At 40.4% G+C, this 21,815-nt stretch overlaps 1 protein-coding gene across 1 annotated transcript in view; it reads right to left on the reverse strand.

Moving 5' to 3' along the window:
- The window catches only part of LOC140128456 (uncharacterized), a 74,296-nt gene that overhangs the window by 34,857 nt on the left and 17,624 nt on the right, over window positions 1-21,815 (reverse strand). The window contains exons 3-8 of the mRNA XM_072150162.1: window positions 18,321-18,387; window positions 16,906-17,051; window positions 16,610-16,744; window positions 6,076-6,146; window positions 1,912-1,988; window positions 186-251 (exon numbers count right to left, since the gene is read on the reverse strand). Of these exons, the coding sequence (XP_072006263.1) occupies window positions 186-251; window positions 1,912-1,988; window positions 6,076-6,146; window positions 16,610-16,744; window positions 16,906-17,051; window positions 18,321-18,387 (562 nt within the window). The remainder of the gene's footprint in view (window positions 1-185; window positions 252-1,911; window positions 1,989-6,075; window positions 6,147-16,609; window positions 16,745-16,905; window positions 17,052-18,320; window positions 18,388-21,815) is intronic.

Below are 21,815 nucleotides of genomic sequence, written 5' to 3' on the forward strand. Positions count from 1 at the left end.
CCTCAGATAAATTTCCCCCTATCTCTGTATCCCTATTAATCCATTATCCCTATTATCCATATTAACTCATACATAAGCTGTCTTATACTAATAGGGCAGATTTATCAAAACTGGTGAAAAGTGCACAATTAGATTAGGCAATGTACAGTTTTGCATTAATAAAATATGGTTCGGAGAAAACCTACCAGGTCAGATTGAGAGGTGTTGGCTTTACGGAATTCTTGCACAAGTGACAAACACACTTCATTTAACTACAAAACAAGTCAGCGGTTATTGAATACTGCACTGCTAATGGCTCTTGACCTTCAAAAACAAGTTGCTACAACAATGAAATCTGCGTTTTTTTGGCTTTTATTCAACCTTGAAAAATCCTTACTAATTACCAGGTGAGCACAACAAAAATAGGAAATTTACTGGAATATGAAGAATTTTACCACTGGGGCTATAACCAAGAAAAGGAGCATGCATTATGTTAAAAAAATGTTGCACATGATCATAGACAATATTCTTTACTGAAAACGCAGTGACATAGTGTAAATCTTTGCCGCAAGATGTGGTGATGGTTAATTCATTGCAGGAGCTCAAAACTGACCTAAATGTCTTTCTTGAAAGCTAAATCAGGGTTTCTTAACAAGAGAGTTAGGTACTATTTTCCACAATTATGCCATCTTACACTGTTAAATGGAAAGGGCTTTAGCGCATTTTCTAAAATTGAGGGTGCGTTCACACGTTGCAGTTAAAACTGCATCGCAATCATCTTTGAGGTGGTTTTAGGTGCAGTTTTATTTAAGTCAATTTAACAGGTGAAAGACATGAACTGAACGGGTTAATGACATTTGTGGAACAGGTTTCCCCTTCAAAATCAAATTCACCCGTTCAGTTCATGTCTTTCACCTGTTAGATTGACAAAACTGCACCTAAAACCACCTCAACGCTGATTGCGATGCAGTTTTAACTGCAACGTGTGACTGCACCCTCATGATTCAATGTCTACAGAAGAGAACAAGAAGGCTTAATTGGTTTAAATGGTTTGCCACATGTGATTAACAGTTTTAGCATATACAGGGGGTCCCCTACTTAAGGATACCCGCCTTACAGACGACCCCTAGTTAAAGAAAGACCCCTCTGCTCACGGTGACCTCTGGTGAAGCTCTCTGGATGCTATACTATAGTCCCAGGCTGCAATGATTAGCTGTTAAGTGTCTGCAATGAAGCTTTATTGATAATGCTTGGTTCCATTAGAGCAAAAAATTTTGAAACTCAGATTGTCACTGGGACAAAAATCTTTTTGTCTGGAACTACAATTATAAAATATATAGTTTCAACTTACATACAAATTCAACTTAAGAACAAACCTATGGACCCTATCTTGTATGTAACCTGGGGACTGCCTGCACTAAGACTGAAAGAGGTTTTCATGGCTTAACATTGATATTAAATTGTATCTTATGATAATTGCATGCATATGTTCCTTCCAAACATATCAAAAGCTCTTGTTTTGCAAAGCTGATAAAACAAGAGCAAACGGAGTTGCCCCATATAAAGTACCCATGCCATGGACGGCCAGGTTCTACCATATTAAGGCACTCTAAGGCCCCTTCCACACTAGCGAGTGTGATGCGATGAACTCGCATCACACTCGCAACGCAAGCTGCCGGGAACGCACGGCCCGAACGCTGCACCGCGGGAGTGAACTCAGCATGTCAGTTCACTCCCGCGGTGCAGCGTTCGGGCCGTGCGTTCCCGGCAGCTTGCGTTGCGAGTGTGATGCGAGTTCATCGCATCACACTCGCTAGTGTGGAAGGGGCCTAAGAGTATCTAACAATTAAACATGTGCTTATGTGTTGTGTAGAGCAGTCATAACTGAACCAGATTGTTAGACAAAATTACGATGGTTTCTTTTTGGTTTACCTTTGCTTTAATAGCATAAATGACGTCCTCAATGCTTTTATTAATTTTTGTATTACAAATGCTTCCAGCTTTGGCAACTGTTGAAAAATACATCACAAATCATGAATTTCCGAGTTCACTATAAGAGTACTTCGACTGACTTGTATTTTTATAATTTGTAATGTTTAAAAAACTGTTTGTAATAGACCCCTATGTTCCTAAATTGAAACCAATTAGGTTTACATTGTACTGCCGGTCCAGCTCTGACCACTTCAGAATTTCTAGGGGAAATAGCTTGCTGGAAGCTTGTCAGTCTGCACCACTACAATATCACGTGCCGCCGTCTTAAAGAACGTCACACCATAAAGTGACTACATACAGGCCCGGCATGGTTAACACTGCAGTGAAGGTAGTCTATGGGTGAATTGTATTGCAAGGTACTTGTGACTGTAGGGGGTGGGAGTAAATTTATTAAATCCGTCCAAAACAAACCAGAATGGAAAGTAACTACAAAGAGCCTCTTTTTCCTATAGTAGTCGTGCAGAGGAAACAAAATTAGAAAGGAAAAGAAAAAGAAAAGGAAAGAAAAGGAAAGGGAAAAGAAAAGAAAAGGCCAGTATCTCCAAATAAATATAATTTTATTTCTTCATAATTCATATTTCACACAGGGTAATGCAAAAATGGGACACACACAAATATAAAAACAATTAAAAATGTGCTGACACAGAGCCCCCTTTAGGGAGGGACATATGGCCTCTAACCTAAGCATGTTATGAGCAGCTAGACAACTATCAAATGCTAAGTAAATATACACTAATGGTCTAGAAAAAGTCAAAGCTACAATACAATACCACAGGTATGGGATAAGGTACAGCCCACACATTGGGGGTTATTTACTAAGGGCCCGATTCGCGTTTTCCCGACGTGTTACCCGAATATTTCCAATTTGCGCCGATTTTCCCTGAATTGGCCCGGGATTTTGGTGCACGCGATCGGATTGTGGTGCATCGGTGCTGGCATGCACGCAACGGAAATCGGAGGGCGTGGTCGAATGAAAACCCGACGGATTCGGAAAAACCGCCGCATTAAAAAAAAAAATTGGTTGCACGCGCCATACTTACATGCACCAGGAAGAGATCAGTGAACTCTGATGCAACTCGGCGGACCTCGGCGCAGCAGCGACACCTGGTGGACATCGGGCTCAGGACCTTCATGAATCGCCGGAAGACCCAAACGCTCGTCGGAGAAGCCGCCACTGGAACGCGAATGGACTGGGTAAGTAAATGTGCCCCATTGTGTCACATATCCATGACTTCCTCAGAGAGATATTTGGAGATATTGGACCATTATTGTATTACTTTCTTTCTTTCATTGTACATATTTTTTGGTGCAAGGCCTACTGTATATAGCTGTGCCATTCCTTCATTTGTAGAGATTGATCCCTTTATACTGTAGATTATAGAGCATTGCTTGAAGCTTATAACCCTCCAAAAAAAGAGATTGTCCAATAGGAACAAATTCTTTAAATTATAATTTTTTGCATTATGTTATTACAGGAAATCTACCATCAAAATCAAGCATGATAAACCAGAGACACTTCCTCATAGATCCAGGTACTGTGACTGTGGTAATCTTCTATTTGTTATCCATGGCCTCCTTTCTTCTAGAATCAACTTTTAAAAGTATGCTAATGATCCCAAAGGGCTATGGGGAGGGGGGGGGGGGTGTTACCAGAGCTCCTCTGTGCTGTAACTTCACAGGCTGTTACACCGCCTTCCCATTGCTCCCTTCTCTGAACAGGGTATAGCAACCTGTGAAGCCAAAGCTCACACCAGAGCACTTATGGCTCATTAGCATAATTTAAAACATTGCATTTTATGTAGAAGGAGGCAATGGTTAACACATATAAGAATATTACCACAGTCCCACTGCCTGGATCTAGGAGTAAGGGTCCCTGGTTTATCATTATGGATTTTGATGGTAGATTTTCTTTAAAGTGTAACCATTTTTACTGCACCTTCTCTGTCAAACTTCATTGCAGCTTTTAAAGAGGTTGTCTTTAAAATCTATCTTAAAATGGCGATTGGAAAATCTGACCAACACAGTGGGTGTGTTGCTGCATAATGTGGCAAAATGGGTAACAAAAATGAGAACTGTAATATAATGCTTGATGTGTAGATTTTTTCAGAAAGCCATTTTGTAGGACACAATGGAAAAGGATTTTCGGTACACAAGCTTATCCTAGGACCTAGAACGTTTAATTGGTTGTCAGGTGACACTTGGAGTTTTGGTCAGTTTTTAAGCATGCATTTTCAGTCTGTTTGGCTGCTTACAACCTGTTTATCTATTAAGATAATTGGGAAAACCGGACAAAAAGGATGCGTTTTTTAACTGACTAAAAACGGGGTTCAAAATGCCACCTGTAAACACGTTTTGGGCCATTTTTAAGCAGTCCATTTTTAAAACGCATGTGTTTTTAACGGACTGCTTAAAAACGGGTTAAAAACGCCATATGTGCCACAACCCTTAGGATGCAGTCAGACATTGCAGTTAAAACTGCATTGCAATCAGCTTTGAGGTGGTTTAAGGTGCAGATTTGTTAATTTAAGAGGTGAATCACATTTATGGAAAATCTTCAAAATCAAATTCACCCGTTTAGTTTGTCTTTCACCATTTAAATTAACAAAACTGCACCCAAAAACACCTCAAAACTGATTGCAATGCATTTGTAACTGCAATGTGTGACCGCAGCCTCAGTGCTGGAGGATGCACTCGCTTTACTCAGCACACCTACTCAGTCTAGAAGGAGGACAAACTCTTAGGCCTATGTTACCTCTAGTAACCCTGGCAAGGGATCCCAATTGCCATTATAACTTGGGGGCCCAGTAGTCAGACCACCCCAAACTACAACATATCACAATAACAAACAACTTGTTTTTGAAGGGAAAATCTCTCTAATACAACTATGAGATATAGTTGAGACTATAATCCAGGACCAATGCAAGATAAGGAATTTGATGTACGTATGTAAACAGTGGTGGAACTACCGCAGCGCTGGACTGGACATTGCTGATAGCTGCTGCTTCCCCTTTCGCACATGCTCTCTCCTGCCGTGCTATTTTTTTTCCCTATGCCTCCATATAATAAATACTCCTTCTTTCTATATAAAGGCAAAGCAGGGGAATGGCAGTGCCCTGCAGGCTGTTCTCCCCAGTATGCTCCGGTCCCCATGGCCTCTCCTAACATTCTGCTTAGAAATATTTTAGTCCAGGCAGCTCTGCATCCATAGCTTGTGTCCCAGATAACAGTATGCAGGAACACTTTAAAAGGCATAAGGACATGAAATAAGAGGGGTTATTTGTTGTTGGTGTGGGAGGGGGACCTGACTGTTGTCATTGTGTGTCACTAGTGTGTTGTCAGTAGGAGGGACTTGTCACGTTTTTGATGTCAGTGGGGTGAGGGCGACTTTTCACTTGTGTGATTTCAGTGGGGAAGGGGGACTTGTCACTTATTTGATGTGAATATGGGTTGGGGCAACTATGGGGTGCAAAAAAAAAAAAAAAAAAAACAGCTCATCCACTGAACTTCTTTGGATTATGAACGGCATTTGTTGTAGCTTTATTTTTGCGTATTGCCTTGTATGTTTATGAATACCCTGTGCCTCATTGTATGTTAAATACATGTGCTGTGCATCGTTGTTCTATTATCTATGTTGTACATGTGCTGTCCATACCATCTACCTGGCTGAATCTCATTTTTCTTTATACGTGTACACCTCAGATGTTGCATTTCTCAAATCATTGCAAAGGTTGATGCCTTCGCCATTGTCCATAGCAATAAGTGACTGGTCATTTAATTGCTGTGGATCATAAATCTTGCTGTGCATCGTAATCTTTTTACGCTATGCGTGTAGGTAACTGTCTTCTACCCCATACACTACACTGCTACTGTATTACAGAAATGCTGTGCTGCAAATCTACATGTAATATGCAACATGTGCAGGTATGGTTGGAAAACCTTTTTGAGTGGAGGGGGTCCCAAACACAATTTTGTTATGGGGCCCAGCCTTTCCTAGTTAGACCCGTGATTGTAAAAGTTCTCTTTGTTACAATCTATGTTCCACAGTACATACAAGGTTTATAGCTGAATACACACAATAAATGCCTAATTTAAATTACCGTATACCTGGAAACTTCAATCCCAACTTTCTGAAGAGAAGAACAGCAGGCATAGCAGACTGCTTAACATTTTCAGTCCTGTAAAAACAACAACTCTGTGATTGAAATAATAAGTGGACACTTTATTCTGAGTTACAGCTGTGGTACTTGCTGCCAGCACTCCATTATCCTAACAGCTGCCTACCTACTGTGTACATTTCTTACCTTATTTTAGTCTGTTGTAATTCTTTAATTTAGCCTTCATTATTACAAGGTTACAGAAAGATTGCCCAACACTTACATAATTCTTCCATCTATAACTTTTTACTCCTGCATAAAGGCTCTTAAAGACTCTAACTAGAACTTGTTTTTACTGTATTCATTGAAGTGTGGCACAAAGTCTAGCAATGTCATCTGTGTTGTGCAGTTACAGTGAGCATATAAAACTAATTATTAAACTGCCATATAATTGCTAACAAATCTGTCAGTTGAAAAATGATTAGTTATAGGTAGCTGAAGCTATACTAGCATTGTCTATACATCCAGAAGGTGAACTGCTAAGTAGCAGCTATACCGGTAATCAGTGACTGAGATTGTCATGTGCCCCCCTGCTGCATATTGTATTACCAGGTTTTACTGCCCACATGCAAGTATTTAGTGAGTATATATATGTTTTTTTTAAGGCAGTGGTTCTCAACTTTCCTAAAGCCGCAACCCTTTAATACAGTTACTTGTGTTGTTGTAACCCCAAACCTGTAATGAATTGACTGGATTTGGGGAGGACAAACAATACAGTGATCCCTGAACTAAACCCTCAAAACTATCACCTGCTTGCTGGCCTGTGTATCCTAGATGATACGATACAACAAGAAGACACTCCCTCCCTAAGCCAAAGTGATAACACGAAACAAGACTTACAAACAATAATACAAAAGGGAGGTCAGAGGTCTGAGATAGCAAATACGGCACAAAATCAGAACAGGGGGAATGTGTCAACTCAGATAACCGGGAAATACGGAAAAAGGAGTAACTCATTCCCACTGCCTTTGAATTGTGCTTCAAAGCACAATTCAAAAGTAGCATGTGAATGTAGCATTATCTTATTTTTTTCTATGGTTCTTTGAGAAAAAACCTTTAAGATCCCTTTGCCTCAAAAACCAGTGTATGTCAGTGAAAAGCCAGAGATGTGTGGAGGGATCATGGGCTGAGTCCTCTCCATACAGCCGGGTGTTTGCTGGATATTTCAGGAAACACCTGTGGGCTATTGCCCAGGCTGTATGGACAGGGCTCAACTTGTCTTAGACTTAGGTGACTTTAAATACACGTTTTAAACTATTTTTCTAAAAAAAATGGACTTTTAATATTTCTACCTGCCTGGAATGCTGGGGTTTTCCTCGTTGGAATTTTTAATCTACCTAAACTAAATTCTTCAAAGTGTGCTTCAAAGTGGCTCTAGCAGGCACTGTGCCCAAAAAAGTCTCCATTCTACTATTCTACTAGTGCTGTGCCAATTTGCTGATCGCCTCCTCTTCTGTATGGGAGACCTAACAAAGTCACAGTCAGGAGGTGGGGTGGACCTAGGGCAAGCATACCATGGAAGACAGCAGGAGAAAGCTGATCCTGCCTACTGGTTTCCTTGCTTCACAGTGTTGTCTCGGTTCCAAAGACCTTTGAAAATGTGCATTTTCTGATGGTTTTAGGCAGCTCCTGTGAAAGCGTCATTCCATCTAAAGGGAACTATTGGTTCATTGAGAACCTGCTCACTGTAGCAGTACTTACAATAAATGCAGGCATTCCTTCCCAGTGCCTTATTCCTCTAATCTTCTAAACTAAAAGGGCGATTAGGGGTGCACAACGCGAGCCGACAGGTCCGCTCCCGAATGAGCGCTTCCATAACTGATGTAACATAACTGATGGCAGATCACTGGTGCAGAACGCCACGGAAGCGGTTAGTGCAGAAGAGTCCTTCCCTGCACCCCCGCTCTGTGTCCTGACTCTTAACACTGGTTGTATGTGTCATGGTCAGGACCCAGTGCAGAGCAGTATTAGTAGTTAGTAGTTTTATGCTCTTTGGGTCCCCAGTATTTTAAGTCTGCAATTGGGTCTCCAGTTTTATTTGTCTGGTCTGGGGGTCTACAGTACTATTATTATCTCCTCTAGGGTTTGCACTATTATTGTCCGCTCTAAATGCAGTCTTTGGTTTCTGTGGTGGTATTTATTGCTGTACTGTGGCATTTATCATTTCTGGGTTGGCACTTTGTGCTATACTGTGATTGTTGGTGCATCCCAGGTACTTGTTACTGATGCAACCTCTCGAAGTTGAGCAGTATGACAGTATGACTCCTGGACTAATACATTTTGCTCACCCCTTGCCTAAATTGTTAGATCAGGAAAAGAACAGACATTTAAAGGCAATTTCAAATTTTCTATAATTTATTATATGTTTGTGGCGCAGGAGTCGGTCCATTCTAACACGACTGACTCCACTAAAATTGTCACCGACTCTACGTCCTGTATAGATGTACATAGCTGTTGTGTTTATGTGTTTAGTGAGTGTGCATGTGCATCTATATGGTATTCAAGGGAGAACATTTTTGTATATATACAGTATATATACCTTATATATACAAAAATGTTCTCCCGTGCGTGCGCATATATATATATATGACAAAAAAGTATATATATACACACATGTATATATTTGTGCTTGTTATATATACTATGTATGTGTATACTATGGGATCATAGTGGTTTGTGAATGAAGATTGGCATGACTGCCTTAAAGAAAATCTCTAAAATGAACTGTTATTTGATACATAAAATATATCCATTCATTGTTTTAGATGAAATATTGCTGTAATTGTATTTCTCAGCAAATACCATTAAAATAATTATGGTTCAGATTAAACAATTTTGAACAAGGTATGTGTCTAGGGTACCATCCAGAAATAGCTATAAATTCATTGCATTTATTTTGCAGTACTTTCCCCGCAGTGGGAAATAATATAATGAAGTGCAAGCTGTGCCTTTGCTTCACATGCCAAGAGCCCCACATGCTGCCCTGAACTTTACCAACCTATGAGCAGAAAAAGTAATTAAATATAAAACTAATTTTGAAAATATTTTGGCCAAATGAATAAAACAAAGGCACAATGAAAGAACACAGCAGGATGCATATTTGGAAAATGAGTTACACCAAAATAGGAGCAACTGGCTGTCCCAGCAGACAAATTAGGGGACGACAGTGCAAAGTAGGACATCTGAAAAAAGCCTGTAAGGACTGATTTATGTACAAGCTGCAGATTCAGTACATCCTGTAACTAAATTGCTGTATTAAAAAACATCCAGTCATCACAAATGAAAAACAATGCGCGTTCGGCAGCGGATTCAGCAAGGATAAATACTCTACATGAATCAATAGGCAGCAGGCATTATGGGGGCAATGGATTAATTCCAGATATAATTTACAAGTGTGTAGAAAGGCTGAAATGTACTTTACCTCAATGTGTTGGACACCCAGCAAATCTATATATAACTAAGTAATAAGACCCAGACCCATGCATCATAGTCACACCTTTATTTTGCCATATTCAATATAATAAAAAAAGTCCCATAAACCTAAAATAGACACTTAGTGGGCACAGTGACATGTGCTGTATGTCTGTGTGATTCTACCTTATTGTAGTACAAACTCCAGTTATACTTTACTGCAGTGATGCCAAACCTTTTAGGCGCTGAATGCCCAAACTACAACCTAAACCCACGTATTTTTCGCAAAGTGCCAATGCTACAATTTAAGCAGTAACTTATTACTCCCTGCTCTGTCACATGTTTAAATTGTATAGGCACCTGAGGACACCAATACACTAGAAAGAAGGAGAAGAAGTTTGGATAATCATTGTAGCTTCCTTCTAGGGTCCTGGGCTGCCTGGGACTGCAAGAGGCCTTGAGTCCTGTCTGGCGAACTCTGCTCAGGGGTGATGGCAAGGGTGCCCATAGAGAGGGCTCTGAGTGCCACCTCTGGCACCCTTGCCATAGGTTCACCACCACTGCTTTACTGTGTACAAGGACAGGCACTAGACAATGGAGCAACTTTATCCATGCGAGTATGCCAGTATATAGGTTTACAATCTTGGCACAAGCTTTGCAAGATAGGTATATATAAATATAAATATTGGAAAAAACAGCAGCACAGTCTCTTTGAAAAATAGGTCTATGGGTGCTATCCTACACTCTCACCATGCAGAGTCCATAGAATACAAAAAGTAAAAAACGGCAGCACTCCATATAGTGAAAAACAAACGTGGTTTTTATTCCACCTCGTGCGACTTTTCGGCTGTATCCCAGCCTTTGTCAAGCCAAGTGTGTCATGATACATAGAGATATTTATAGTCACATTGTGATGACATCATAATCATAGTAAACAAACATAAGTGATCAGTATATACATATAATACAGTGTGTGTTCTGTTGTGATTATATGCATATATAAAACATATAGATTCCACCTTAGTGCAGCTATATTTTATATATTTCATACAATCATTATAAATAAATTGCATATGATACAAAAAGTGCTATAGTGGTTCATCTGTATAGGTACCTCCTCCTGGTATTTGAGTTCAGTCTGAAAATTAAATAGGTTCTGGATAGATCTAGAGAGGCAAACCTTATTGACAATGCATTGTATGATTATTTAAAGGTTGACCATCCGGTTACACCGGTTTTATATCTGTTGCCAAAAATTCATAAATGTCTTACAAACTCTCCTGGCAGACCGATAGTGGCAGGTATGGGCTCTATACTTAAGACCATTGACATTTTTTTAGACAAATTACTCCATCCTATATTAGAGATACATCTGACTTTTTTGAAAAAGCTTGAAGAACTGGATCTACGCTCTATGGGTAATGTAATCTTGGCATCATTTGACGTAGTCAGTTTGTATACATCTATCAGTCCTGATAAAGGCTTGGCAGCAGTAAGGAGGAAATTAATGGTAACGGATTTTACAGATGTGGTAGTTTCACTGGTTATGGAATTACAAGAACTGGTGCTCACAAGTAATTCCTTTTTATTTCAGGACGCATTTTATGTGCAGCTAAGAGGTACGGCAATGGGGACTAATGTAGCCCCCACGTATGCTAACATGTACATGAGTGACTTTGAGGACTTTGTCGGTCTATGTATCCCACCACTTCAACAACGTTGTGAGGTGGTGGAGGTACATAGACGACATCTTCCCCATTTGGAAGGGTACATCTAATGATTTACTTTTATTTAAAAATTATCTGAATAATGTTGACTGTAATGTTCAATTTACTCTGGTCTGGTCCCAGGTGTCGATACAATTTTTGGATGTAAAAGTCTTGCTGAATAATGGTATGATTCAAACAGATCTGTTTGTGAAACCTACTGATAAAAATAATTTGCTACACTTTAAGAGCAGTCACCCTAAAAAAATGGTAAGGGCATTACCTTACAGCAAATTTCCTAGAGTTCGCCGCATTGTTTCTAGAGAATCTGATCTTGAAAAGAATTTCAATGTCTTCAGTTTGAAGTTTAGGGAACAAGGGTATCCCTCACCCCTGATAAATGAACGCAAAGATAGGGCCTTAAGCCTAAGTAGAAATGATCTCTTGGAACCCAAAACAAAATCTGCTAATCTGAAACGCTTACCCTTTGTTTCTACTTACACGGGTATCAGTAATGAAATAGGAAAAATTATATCCAAGAACTGGCATATCTTATCGGATGCATTTCCCAAAATTCCTGAATTTAGTGTCCCACCTCTTTTCTCTTACCGACGGACACCTAGTCTTAGGGATAAGTTAGTGAAAGCTGATGTTGGATCTAAAAAAACATTAAGACAGACTTTCCTTGCCCCACAGAAGAAAGGGAGTTTTCCATGCAGACAGTGTGTTAATTGCACTATGAAGATGAAAGGTGGCAATTTTACACATCCATCTACTAATGTTACATACGAAATCAAACATTACCTGACATGTGATTCGGATCATGTAATCTATATGCTTGAATGCCCTTGCAAGCTATGGTACATTGGAGAGACAACTCTCGATTTCAAAATGCGCATGAACCGGCACCGGTATACTAACAGGACTGGTAGAAAGGACCTTAACTTAAATTTCGCCTCATAGATAGAATCCCACCATTGAGGAGAGGGGGTGACAGGACTAAATTATTGAAAAAAAGAGAACTAGAATGGATTTATAAACTTAACACATAGAAACCAGGTGGTCTCAATGTTGATTTCAAAACAAGTGGTATCTTTTGAACAGTGACTCCTATCAATGTGCAACTCCCATCCTTTGTGACTATGATTCTCTGTGCTGGTTATGGTGTCTTTACCATATGATATTAATGATGTTTTTCCTTTTTTCCTTATAGATCACATCTTGCCACCGTATCACTTAATCACCTTCACCTTGTATTGGACACCTCCTGTGGACCCCTCCTGGAATTCTAATATATTTTTTGTTTCTTGGCTATTTTTGTATGATGCTTAGTCTAGTAAATAATATTTTTCAATATAATTTTTGTGTTAAGTACATTGGAGAAGCAGACTTGAGAACTTCCTTCTTGGATATATTTTTCATGCTGCACAGGTTACTTATTCTCAGTGATAATACCCACTTACAGTAGTATTACAGCTATGTTCTTGCATTGGTACTTGTTAACCACTAGGGCTTTTTCCATTTTTTGTATCCACTAGTGGGGGAGTCACTCGCAGTGTCCGGAGTAGGAGATGGATACATTTCCACTGCGGTCCTGCGTATACTCCTCACGAACTTAGGTTCTGCCTATAAATGGGTAGTACCTGAGTTTTGTGACCCACATTCTTTGGTGGTATCCTCTATAGCCTCTGAGCAATTTCTCACATTTCTATTTAGCCCATGTTTTGTGGTTAGCAAGTTACTAGCCTGGTGCTAGTGTTATGGTACCGTCCTTTCATTGAACACACTTAGCTGTAGATCTACGATTACACATCAGTGTATTTAACTGTGTATGCTGGGACACATAATATAACAGTAGCGTTACATCCCTTTACAGTCTACAACAACTACACTCACCGGCCACTTTATTAGGTACACCTGTCCAACTGCTCGTTAACACTTAATTTCTAATCAACCAATCACATGGTCAAGACAATCTCCTGCAGTTCAAACCGAGCATCAGTATGCGGAAGAAAGGTGATTTGAGTGCCTTTGAACGTGGCATGATTGTTGGTGCCAGAAGGGCTGGTCTGAGTATTTCAGAAACTGCTGATCTACTGGGATTTTCACGCACAACCATCTCTAGGGTTTACAGAGAATGGTCCGAAAAAGAAAAAACATCCAGTGAGCGGCAGTTCTGTGGGCGGAAATGCCTTGTTGATGCCAGAGGTCAGAGGAGAATGGGCAGACTGGTTCGAGCTGATAGAAAGGCAACAGTGACTCAAATCGCCACCCGTTACAACCAAGGTAGGCAGAAGAGCATCTCTGAACGCACAGTACGTTGAACTTTGAGGCAGATGGGCTACAGCAGCAGAAGACCACACCGGGTGCCACTCCTTTCAGCTAAGAACAGGAAACTGAGGCTACAATTTGCACAAGCTCATCGAAATTGGACAGTAGAAGATTGGAAAAACGTTGCCTGGTCTGATGAGTCTCGATTTCTGCTGCAACATTCGGATGGTAGGGTCAGAATTTGGCGTCAACAACATGAAAGCATGGATCCATCCTGCCTTGTATCAACGGTTCAGACTGGTGGTGGTGGTGTCATGGTGTGGGGAATATTTTCTTGGAACTCTTTGGGCCCCTTGGTACCAATTGAGCATCGTTGCAATGCCACAGCCTGCCTGAGTATTGTTGCTGACCATGTCCATCCCTTTATGACCACAATGTACCCAACATCTGATGGCTACTTTCAGCAGGATAATGCGCCATGTCATAAAGCTGGAATCATCTCAGACTGGTTTCTTGAACATGACAATGAGTTCACTGTAGTCAAATGGCCTCCACAGTCACCAGATCTCAATCCAATAGAGCATCTTTGGGATGTGGTGGAACGGGAGATTCGCATCATGGATGTGCAGCCGACAGATCTGCAGCAACTGTGTGATGCCATCATGTCAAAATGGACCAAAATCTCTGAGGAATGCTTCCAGAACCTTGTTGAATCTATGCCATGAAGAATTGAGACAGTTCTGAAGGCAAAAGGGGGTCCAACCCGTTACTAGCATGGTGTACCTAATAAAGTGGCCGGTGAGTGTATATTTATAAAGATAACAAGTAGCGATGACATTATTCTTAGCTAGTCAGGCTTTATATACGCTTTATGAGAACTATTGGTTGTGCTGGCACATACCCCTATCCAAGATGGCGTCTTTCGATGCCGGGCACGCTTGTGCTCATGCGCGACATGTGCACTACAGCATCTGCTCTCCTTGACTTTTCACAGACATGCGCAGTAACGCTTTAGAGACGCGAACGGCGTCCGTTTGTTTGATTATACCAGGAGGAGGTACCTATACAGGTGAACCACTATAGCACTTTTTTTTATTATATGCAATTTATTTATAATGATTGTATGATCGTTTATATAAAATATTGCTGCACTAAGGTGGAATCTATATGCTTTATATATGCATATGATCACAACAGAACACACACTGTATTATGTGTATATACTGATCACTTATGTTTGTTTACTATGATTATGATGTCACCACAATGTGACTATAAATATCTCTATGTATCATGACACACTTGGCTTGACAAAGGCTGGGATACAGCTGAAACGTCGCACGAGGTGGAATAAAAACCACGTTTGTTTTTCACTATATGGCGTGCTGCCGTTATTTACTATATATATAAATATATAGTAAAAAACGGCAACACTCCATATAGTGAAAAACAAACCTTTTTTTTTATTCCACCTCGTGCGACGTTTCGCCTGTAACTCCCTTACAGATTGGGAGTTATAGGGACTGATCAGTGGGACAGTAACTGATGCTGACTGACAGAGACTGACGGACACTGACTGATTCTAACACTAAGGCCCCTTCCACACTAGCGTTTTTCACGCGCGAGTTCTGCGTGTGCTTTTGACGCGCAGAACTTGCATTGCACTCTGTCCCATTGTTTCCAATGGGCCTTTCCTCATTTGCGTTGTTTTTCACGCGCATGCTTGCGTTTTTCCCGCCCCATTCAAGTCTATGGAGACGCATCAAAAATGCATTGCACTCGCAAGCATTGCAAGTGCAATGCGAGTGCAATGCGTTTTAAATGGATGGGTTGCTAGGTGACATGAATAATTCCCCTGCTCGAGATCGAGCATTTAATTAAAAAAACACAGTGAAGAACAGTGAAGAATAGAATAAAAACAGTGAACACAGTGAACACAGGATCATTTAAGTGAAAAACACAGTAAAGAACACAGTGAAGAATAGATTATGTGTGTAAAGAACACATTGCAGATGTTTCCATACATCTGCAATGTCTTCTTCACACATATATATTGTTCTTCACATACTATTTTGTTCGCACCGTTCCGTGCGTATCTCCCGACAAGTAAGCAAATGTGCCGAACATCTGTAATCTATTCTTCACTGTGTTCTTTACTGTTTTTTTCACTTAAATGATCCTGTGTTCACTGTGTTCACTGTTTTTATTCTATTCTTCACTGTTCTTCACATCTGCTAACTTGTCGGGAGATAATAAACGCGCGGAACAGTGAAGAAAAGATTGTAGATGTTTGCATACATCTGCTAACTTTTCAGAAGACATTCTTTTTCAATTAAATAAAATATTTTATTTTATTTTATTCTTTGAAAAAGTCCCATAGACTTAAAAAACGTGCGTGAAAAACGCACCGAAAACGCAAAAAACTGTGAACAACACGCGCATGAAAAATGCAAAAACGCTAATGACTCCAAGGAAAAATGGAACAAAAACGCAGCCAAAACGTCAGTTTTTCACGCATTGCACCCTGACGTGAAATGCAACGCTAGTGTAGAAGGGGCCTAACACTGACTTGCTATGATACCGGGCATGGCTGCTGGCGTTGCAATCGTAACTGTCACAGATGACAGTGAAAAGTTCTGATGTAACACTACTATTACTGAACTACTGTACCCACATCCTATGACATAGAGTTACGTCAAGGTGCGGGAAGGGGTTAAAAAGCATTCTTTATTTTTATGTAAATTAAATACAGGAACTCCAAGGGGCATCACAAGTGAATGGATTCTTTACTTGCACTTCCCTCCCGTTGTCTGATTAAAATATTGCACAGAGTATTGTCACTGTGCTGCTGGAATATTTCCGGCACACGGCAGGATGGGTGAAAGCGGCAGGAGGATGAAGGCGGGGTAGAAGGGCTTTGAGGGACGTGTTAGAGCCACAGCCTCAGAGCTTGGAGGGACTCTGGTGATGCTCCATGGAGCCCCCACGCTTATTTGACATAAAAATGAAGAATGTTTTTTGAAGCAAAATACCAGAGAACAGCTCCTAATTAACATATCATGTAAGTGGGTAAATAGATTTGAAATTGTCCTTTACCTTGTCCACATACTGTGGAGCTCCTCCTCATTGAATTTTATGCCCATATACTTCAAACTCGCAGTAAATTGCTCTAATGTGATCAGTCCTGGATCACAGATACAACTTGCAGGGAGGGAATTTTCAAAAGAATTGCTGGAAGAAAATCAGATATGATAAAAGTTTCAATTCAGCTATACATTATGAAAACATCAAATAATATAGATAGATCAAAATAATGTTAGTTCATGAATGAAATCACTAAAATGTCTGGGTAGTTCCAATAATCCAGTTATGCACATATGAGAAAGAAATACCTCTTGCTGATTTCCTCTCCCAGTATTCTCCATGCTCTGTCATTGTCAATAGAGATCTCCTCACTTGCCGCTGTTGACTTTTTTCTTTCACCATTTGTCTGAAGTTGTTTAGCTGTACTAGGTTTTATCCATTCTGTGTTATGGGCCTAAATAAAGAAACCATGCAGCATGACAATATCTGGTAACATTATAGGCTTCATTAAGGGATATTCTCATAAACAACACATATCATGACTCAAAATGTATCGAAAGGATAGATTCAGCTAATGTATGAAGTTTTCCTAAGGCCTAATGCACACAACCATGGACGGCCTGTTACAATGCCGTGGGGGAAATGCTAGGGATGTGATCTAATACCGCATATCATCATCCTCTTACAGTTTTTAAGCACCTCTGAGGACGTATCCCAATACAAAATAGGGGGATGCAGAAACGCGTTAGGTGTAACTAACAATATTTATCTGAAAACAGGTCACTGGTAAACACCAGCACCTTCACACAGGCCTATCAAAGCTATCAAAATAAGCACTTTATGATAGACCACTTGTGGCTCGCAAAACCGGGACAGTGCAATACAATTCCCTAAACAGGGCTGTCCTGGAGATAGGACCACTACACTAGTCCGTCAATGCTGGCCAATGCCTGAAAAGTATCAATGTGTACTAGATAGGACTAGTCCCATCCATTTTTAATAGATAATAATAAAATTTATACTTTTTAAACGTTTCTAGTCAGGCAGAATTTTTGTATTTACACAACCATGGTAGCCTGGACTGGATCCACATGGGCAGGTGGAGAAGGGAGGGGTGGTGAGCGCTCCTCAGCCCTCCCCTCCCTATAAAAAGACGCGCTGCCGCAACGTAAGTCTGGAAAAATATAGGACACGGTGTGCTCACAACATCGTGGCTACGTGCCATATACTTCTATACAAATTACGCACCCGGAAAATGGGCCCCCATACAGTCAAGTGCTTGAGGCTTCAGTGTCTGACTGCTGAGACACCCAGTGATCACAGATCCTGAGTAAACGGGAGAAAATAATGCACATGCACAACCACCCTGTATTCACTTCAATAGGACAGGAATGAAGAGAGATGGCTGTACATGTGCTCTACCAATCCATACACAAAAGGTTATGAATAACAGCCTGGGAGCTCTGCTGGAGCTGCATTGCAGTGGGAAAAACTAGTGTAGTACACATTATTGAAATGTAATTTATAGAACACATAGTTTTTAACCTCAGTTTTATTGATTTTTCATGCAGTCTGCTAGATATACCTTTGACAGAAGGTCAGAACACATTTGCCTGTACCTTCCAAGATATAAAAACACAGGTGATGTTTGGAGTAAAAATATTTGTTAACAATCAAACAGTCTTACGATTCATTCAGTGACATACCAAAATGATATTTTTACCTTCTTATTTTGAAAACAATCCTTAAAGTCATCGAAAGAGATGCTCAATTTCCCAGATAAATTTAATCTGTAATAATAAGATACAATTAGATTATATAGTGCATTGTATATTCCATGTACAGAACAAAATGAGCTTAATAAATCATAAAACAGTTGTTTGATGCAAAAAGATAACTTGTTCAGTAGAAAATATTGGGTAAAATGTGCAAAATTAACTGCAGTCCTTTGAAAACACCTCATATAGTACATCACAGTGTAATGTAATATTCCAGCAACATGGTTTCCAATACGCAGAGAAATTTTATATGACATACCAGGGATACGCTGGCTACACACAAACACGTTGTCACCATGTCAGCACTGCAGCTAGGCCGACAGATAGGGAGTCCTTGCATCATATTTCTGTATGGCTCCCATCCAAAGCACTATGTTTAGCCCATGGGATCAGAACTGCACATGGGTCCATTTCCACTGGACGACCATGTTCATATGCAACAAGGCTTACAGGAGGCAAGGCTTTTACAGAAGAGGTTTTTATGCAATAACACTGTCACAATCCCTGGCAATATCGAAATGATCTATTAATGCCAATGTATGGCGTGTGGGAAGTCGTAGCTATGACCGCTGCTAGGTCTAATTTTTAGGTGGTGTCTTACTTTTAGTGCGGGTGCCTGCCGGATCATACCCATGGGCCCCTCCCTCTGTGTCCACTCCTAAACCAGGCCTGCCCACCTCTCTCCTGAGACCTCCCAATCGCCCCCTCCCTGACCCATCCACCCGCCCCCTCCCTGAAGTACCCTAGGTAGTCTGAAAAATAGTAAAAATAAAAAAAAGTTTAAAAATTCTGAAAAATAGTAAATAATAAAAAAAAGTAAAAAAAATTATATAAAAAAAAACTAAAAATTCAAATCTCCCCCCTTTGCCTAGAAGTCACATAAATAAACAGTAAAAATCATAAACACATTAGGTATCATCGCGTCCGAAAATGCCTGATCTATCAAAATATAATAATGGTTTTTCACCCCATAACGGAAAACAGCGCCCAAAGTAAAAAATGACATTTCTTTGCCTTTTTGAAAAGTATAAAAAATTCAATAAAAATTGATGAAAAGGTCACGACCCACAGCTCTGTACATCAGAGTACATCAAGTATTAAAAAGTTATTAGCGCCAGAAGACGGCAAAATGAAGAATTTTTTTTTGTACAGGAGGTTTTAATTTTTGTAAATGTATGAAAACATTATAAAACATATCCAAATTTGGTATCCCCGTGATCGTACTGACCCAATGAATGAAGTAGACATGTCATCGGGGCCGCACAGTGAAAGTCATAAAATCCAAGCCCACACGAAATGGCGCAAATGTGTTTTTTCATCATTTTCACTGCATTCAGAATTTATTTCCCGCTTCCCAATACAGGGCATAGAATATTAAATACCACCATTATGAAGTGCAATTTGTTACGCAACAAACAAGCCCATACACAGCTCTTTACATGGAAAAATAAAAAAGTTATAGATTTTTTTAAGGCGGGAGTCAAAAATAAAGACGCAAAAACAAAAAAGGGCCTGGTCCTTAAAGGGGTATTCCCATCAGGGCATTTACATTTAATTAAATTCATTTGCCTTATTCAAACATTTCTTCAATTGGATGTTAATTAAAAAAATGTTCCTGTGTGAAGATAATTTGTCATAAATGTAGTCATGTTGTCCCTCAGAAACCAGATAGCTACCTCGGATACGACCACGTCATACTCTGGCAGCGGTGGGCAGACTTGCGCTATAGAGTCCTGCCAAACCACCAGGATTCAGCGATCATTACCACAGGACGGCTGTAGGACCTGCAGAAACTCCCGGACATTTCATATACAAAAACCTTTTGTTTCTTTGTGCACTCAATCTATCAGACGTGGCCGTATCCGAGGAAGCTATCTCGTTTCTAAGGGACAACATGGATACATTTATGAGAAATTATTTTCACACAGGAACATTTTTTTTAATAACATCTAATTGAAGAAATGTTTACATATGGCAGATTAATGAAACTGAATGTGAGTGCCCAGATGAGAATACCCCTTTAAGGGGTTAAGCAGAAAACAAGCGTTGGTGATCAGGAGTTAAGTCACCTAGAACATCACAATGTTACCAATAGTGCGATCTTAAAGGAAATCAACCACTGAAAATAACAAAAAAAACCTACAAATACTCACCTCCGCTCCTCTTCATCGTGATCCTGGTGCTGTCCTTCGCTAGTCTTGACAGGGATCACCTGCCAAAGAAAGTTATAATTAGCAGCACGGAGCTCAGGGACAAGATGTCTGGCACTCTGGGCTGATAATTATGCACGCCCCTACATGCTGGGAGAGGGAGGTGAAGTCACGCAAGAGTCTCACGTGACGTCACCTCCCTCTCCCATGCTCACAGCATAAAAGAGGGAGGTGCGGGGGCGCGCATAATTATCAGCCTGGAGCGCCGGACATCTTGACCCAGTGCTGCTAATTATAAGTTTCTTTTCTAGGTGATCCTTAGAGGAGCAGAAGCGAGTATTTATAGCCACTTTTTGTTATTTTCAGTGGTTGATATCCTTTAAAGGAAACCTACCACTTCTGAAGGTAGGTATGAGATGCAAACACCGGGCACCAGCTCAGGGTGTCGGTGCCGGTGCTTAGTCTCGTTAGTGTTAAAACCGCGGTATCGCGGTTTTAACACTTTTTAAACTTTATAGTAGAAACTGCTTCGGCGCTGCGCGCGACCGTGCGCGCGCAACGCCTGCGGCATTTCCAATGTAGGTGCGCGCACGATCGTGCGCACGCAGCGCGAAGCAGTTTCTGCTAGAAAGTTTACAAAGTGTTAAAACCGCGATACCGCGGTTTTAACACTAACGAGACTAAGCACCGCCACCAGCTCACCCTGAGCTGGTGCCCGGTGTTTGCATCTCATACCTACCTTCAGAAGTGGCAGGTTTCCTTTAAGACCGTGTTATCTTACCACATGTGACATTATGTAAGACTATATCTGTCTGAGGCCTAATGCCTAGCCCCAATTACTATATTTTTTTGCTGGCAATATGTATTGTACCTTAGTAGTAAGTAAGGCCCCATTCACCCAAATGTATAATTTCTCCAGTCCTTTATTTCCATGCCTTATGAATCTGTGTATACGTGATATTGTTTTTGCGTACTGTATAAAATATGGTGGGCTAGCAAATGATGGCAGACTATTGGCTGGCTGACAGAATGCACCTCCCACTGCTTCTGGTCTCCCTGAATACTGCAGTATATAAGGCAGCATACAGTGCACACGTATGAAGCTTATATTATAAATGTTCTGATAGACTTCTATAGGGCGTATGGAACGGAAATAAAGGAGAAAATAGGATATTTTTTTACGTCTTACTCACAATACGGTATGGTGGATAATATGGCAATGTATGGCCGTATTTGCCATTGAAATGAATGTGGCCGTAAGAAACCTACATGAAAATGCCACGGTACAGG

Source organism: Engystomops pustulosus, chromosome 4 (genome assembly GCF_040894005.1).
Source record: "Engystomops pustulosus chromosome 4, aEngPut4.maternal, whole genome shotgun sequence".
In the NCBI taxonomy this organism is placed as follows: Eukaryota; Metazoa; Chordata; class Amphibia; order Anura; family Leptodactylidae; genus Engystomops; species Engystomops pustulosus.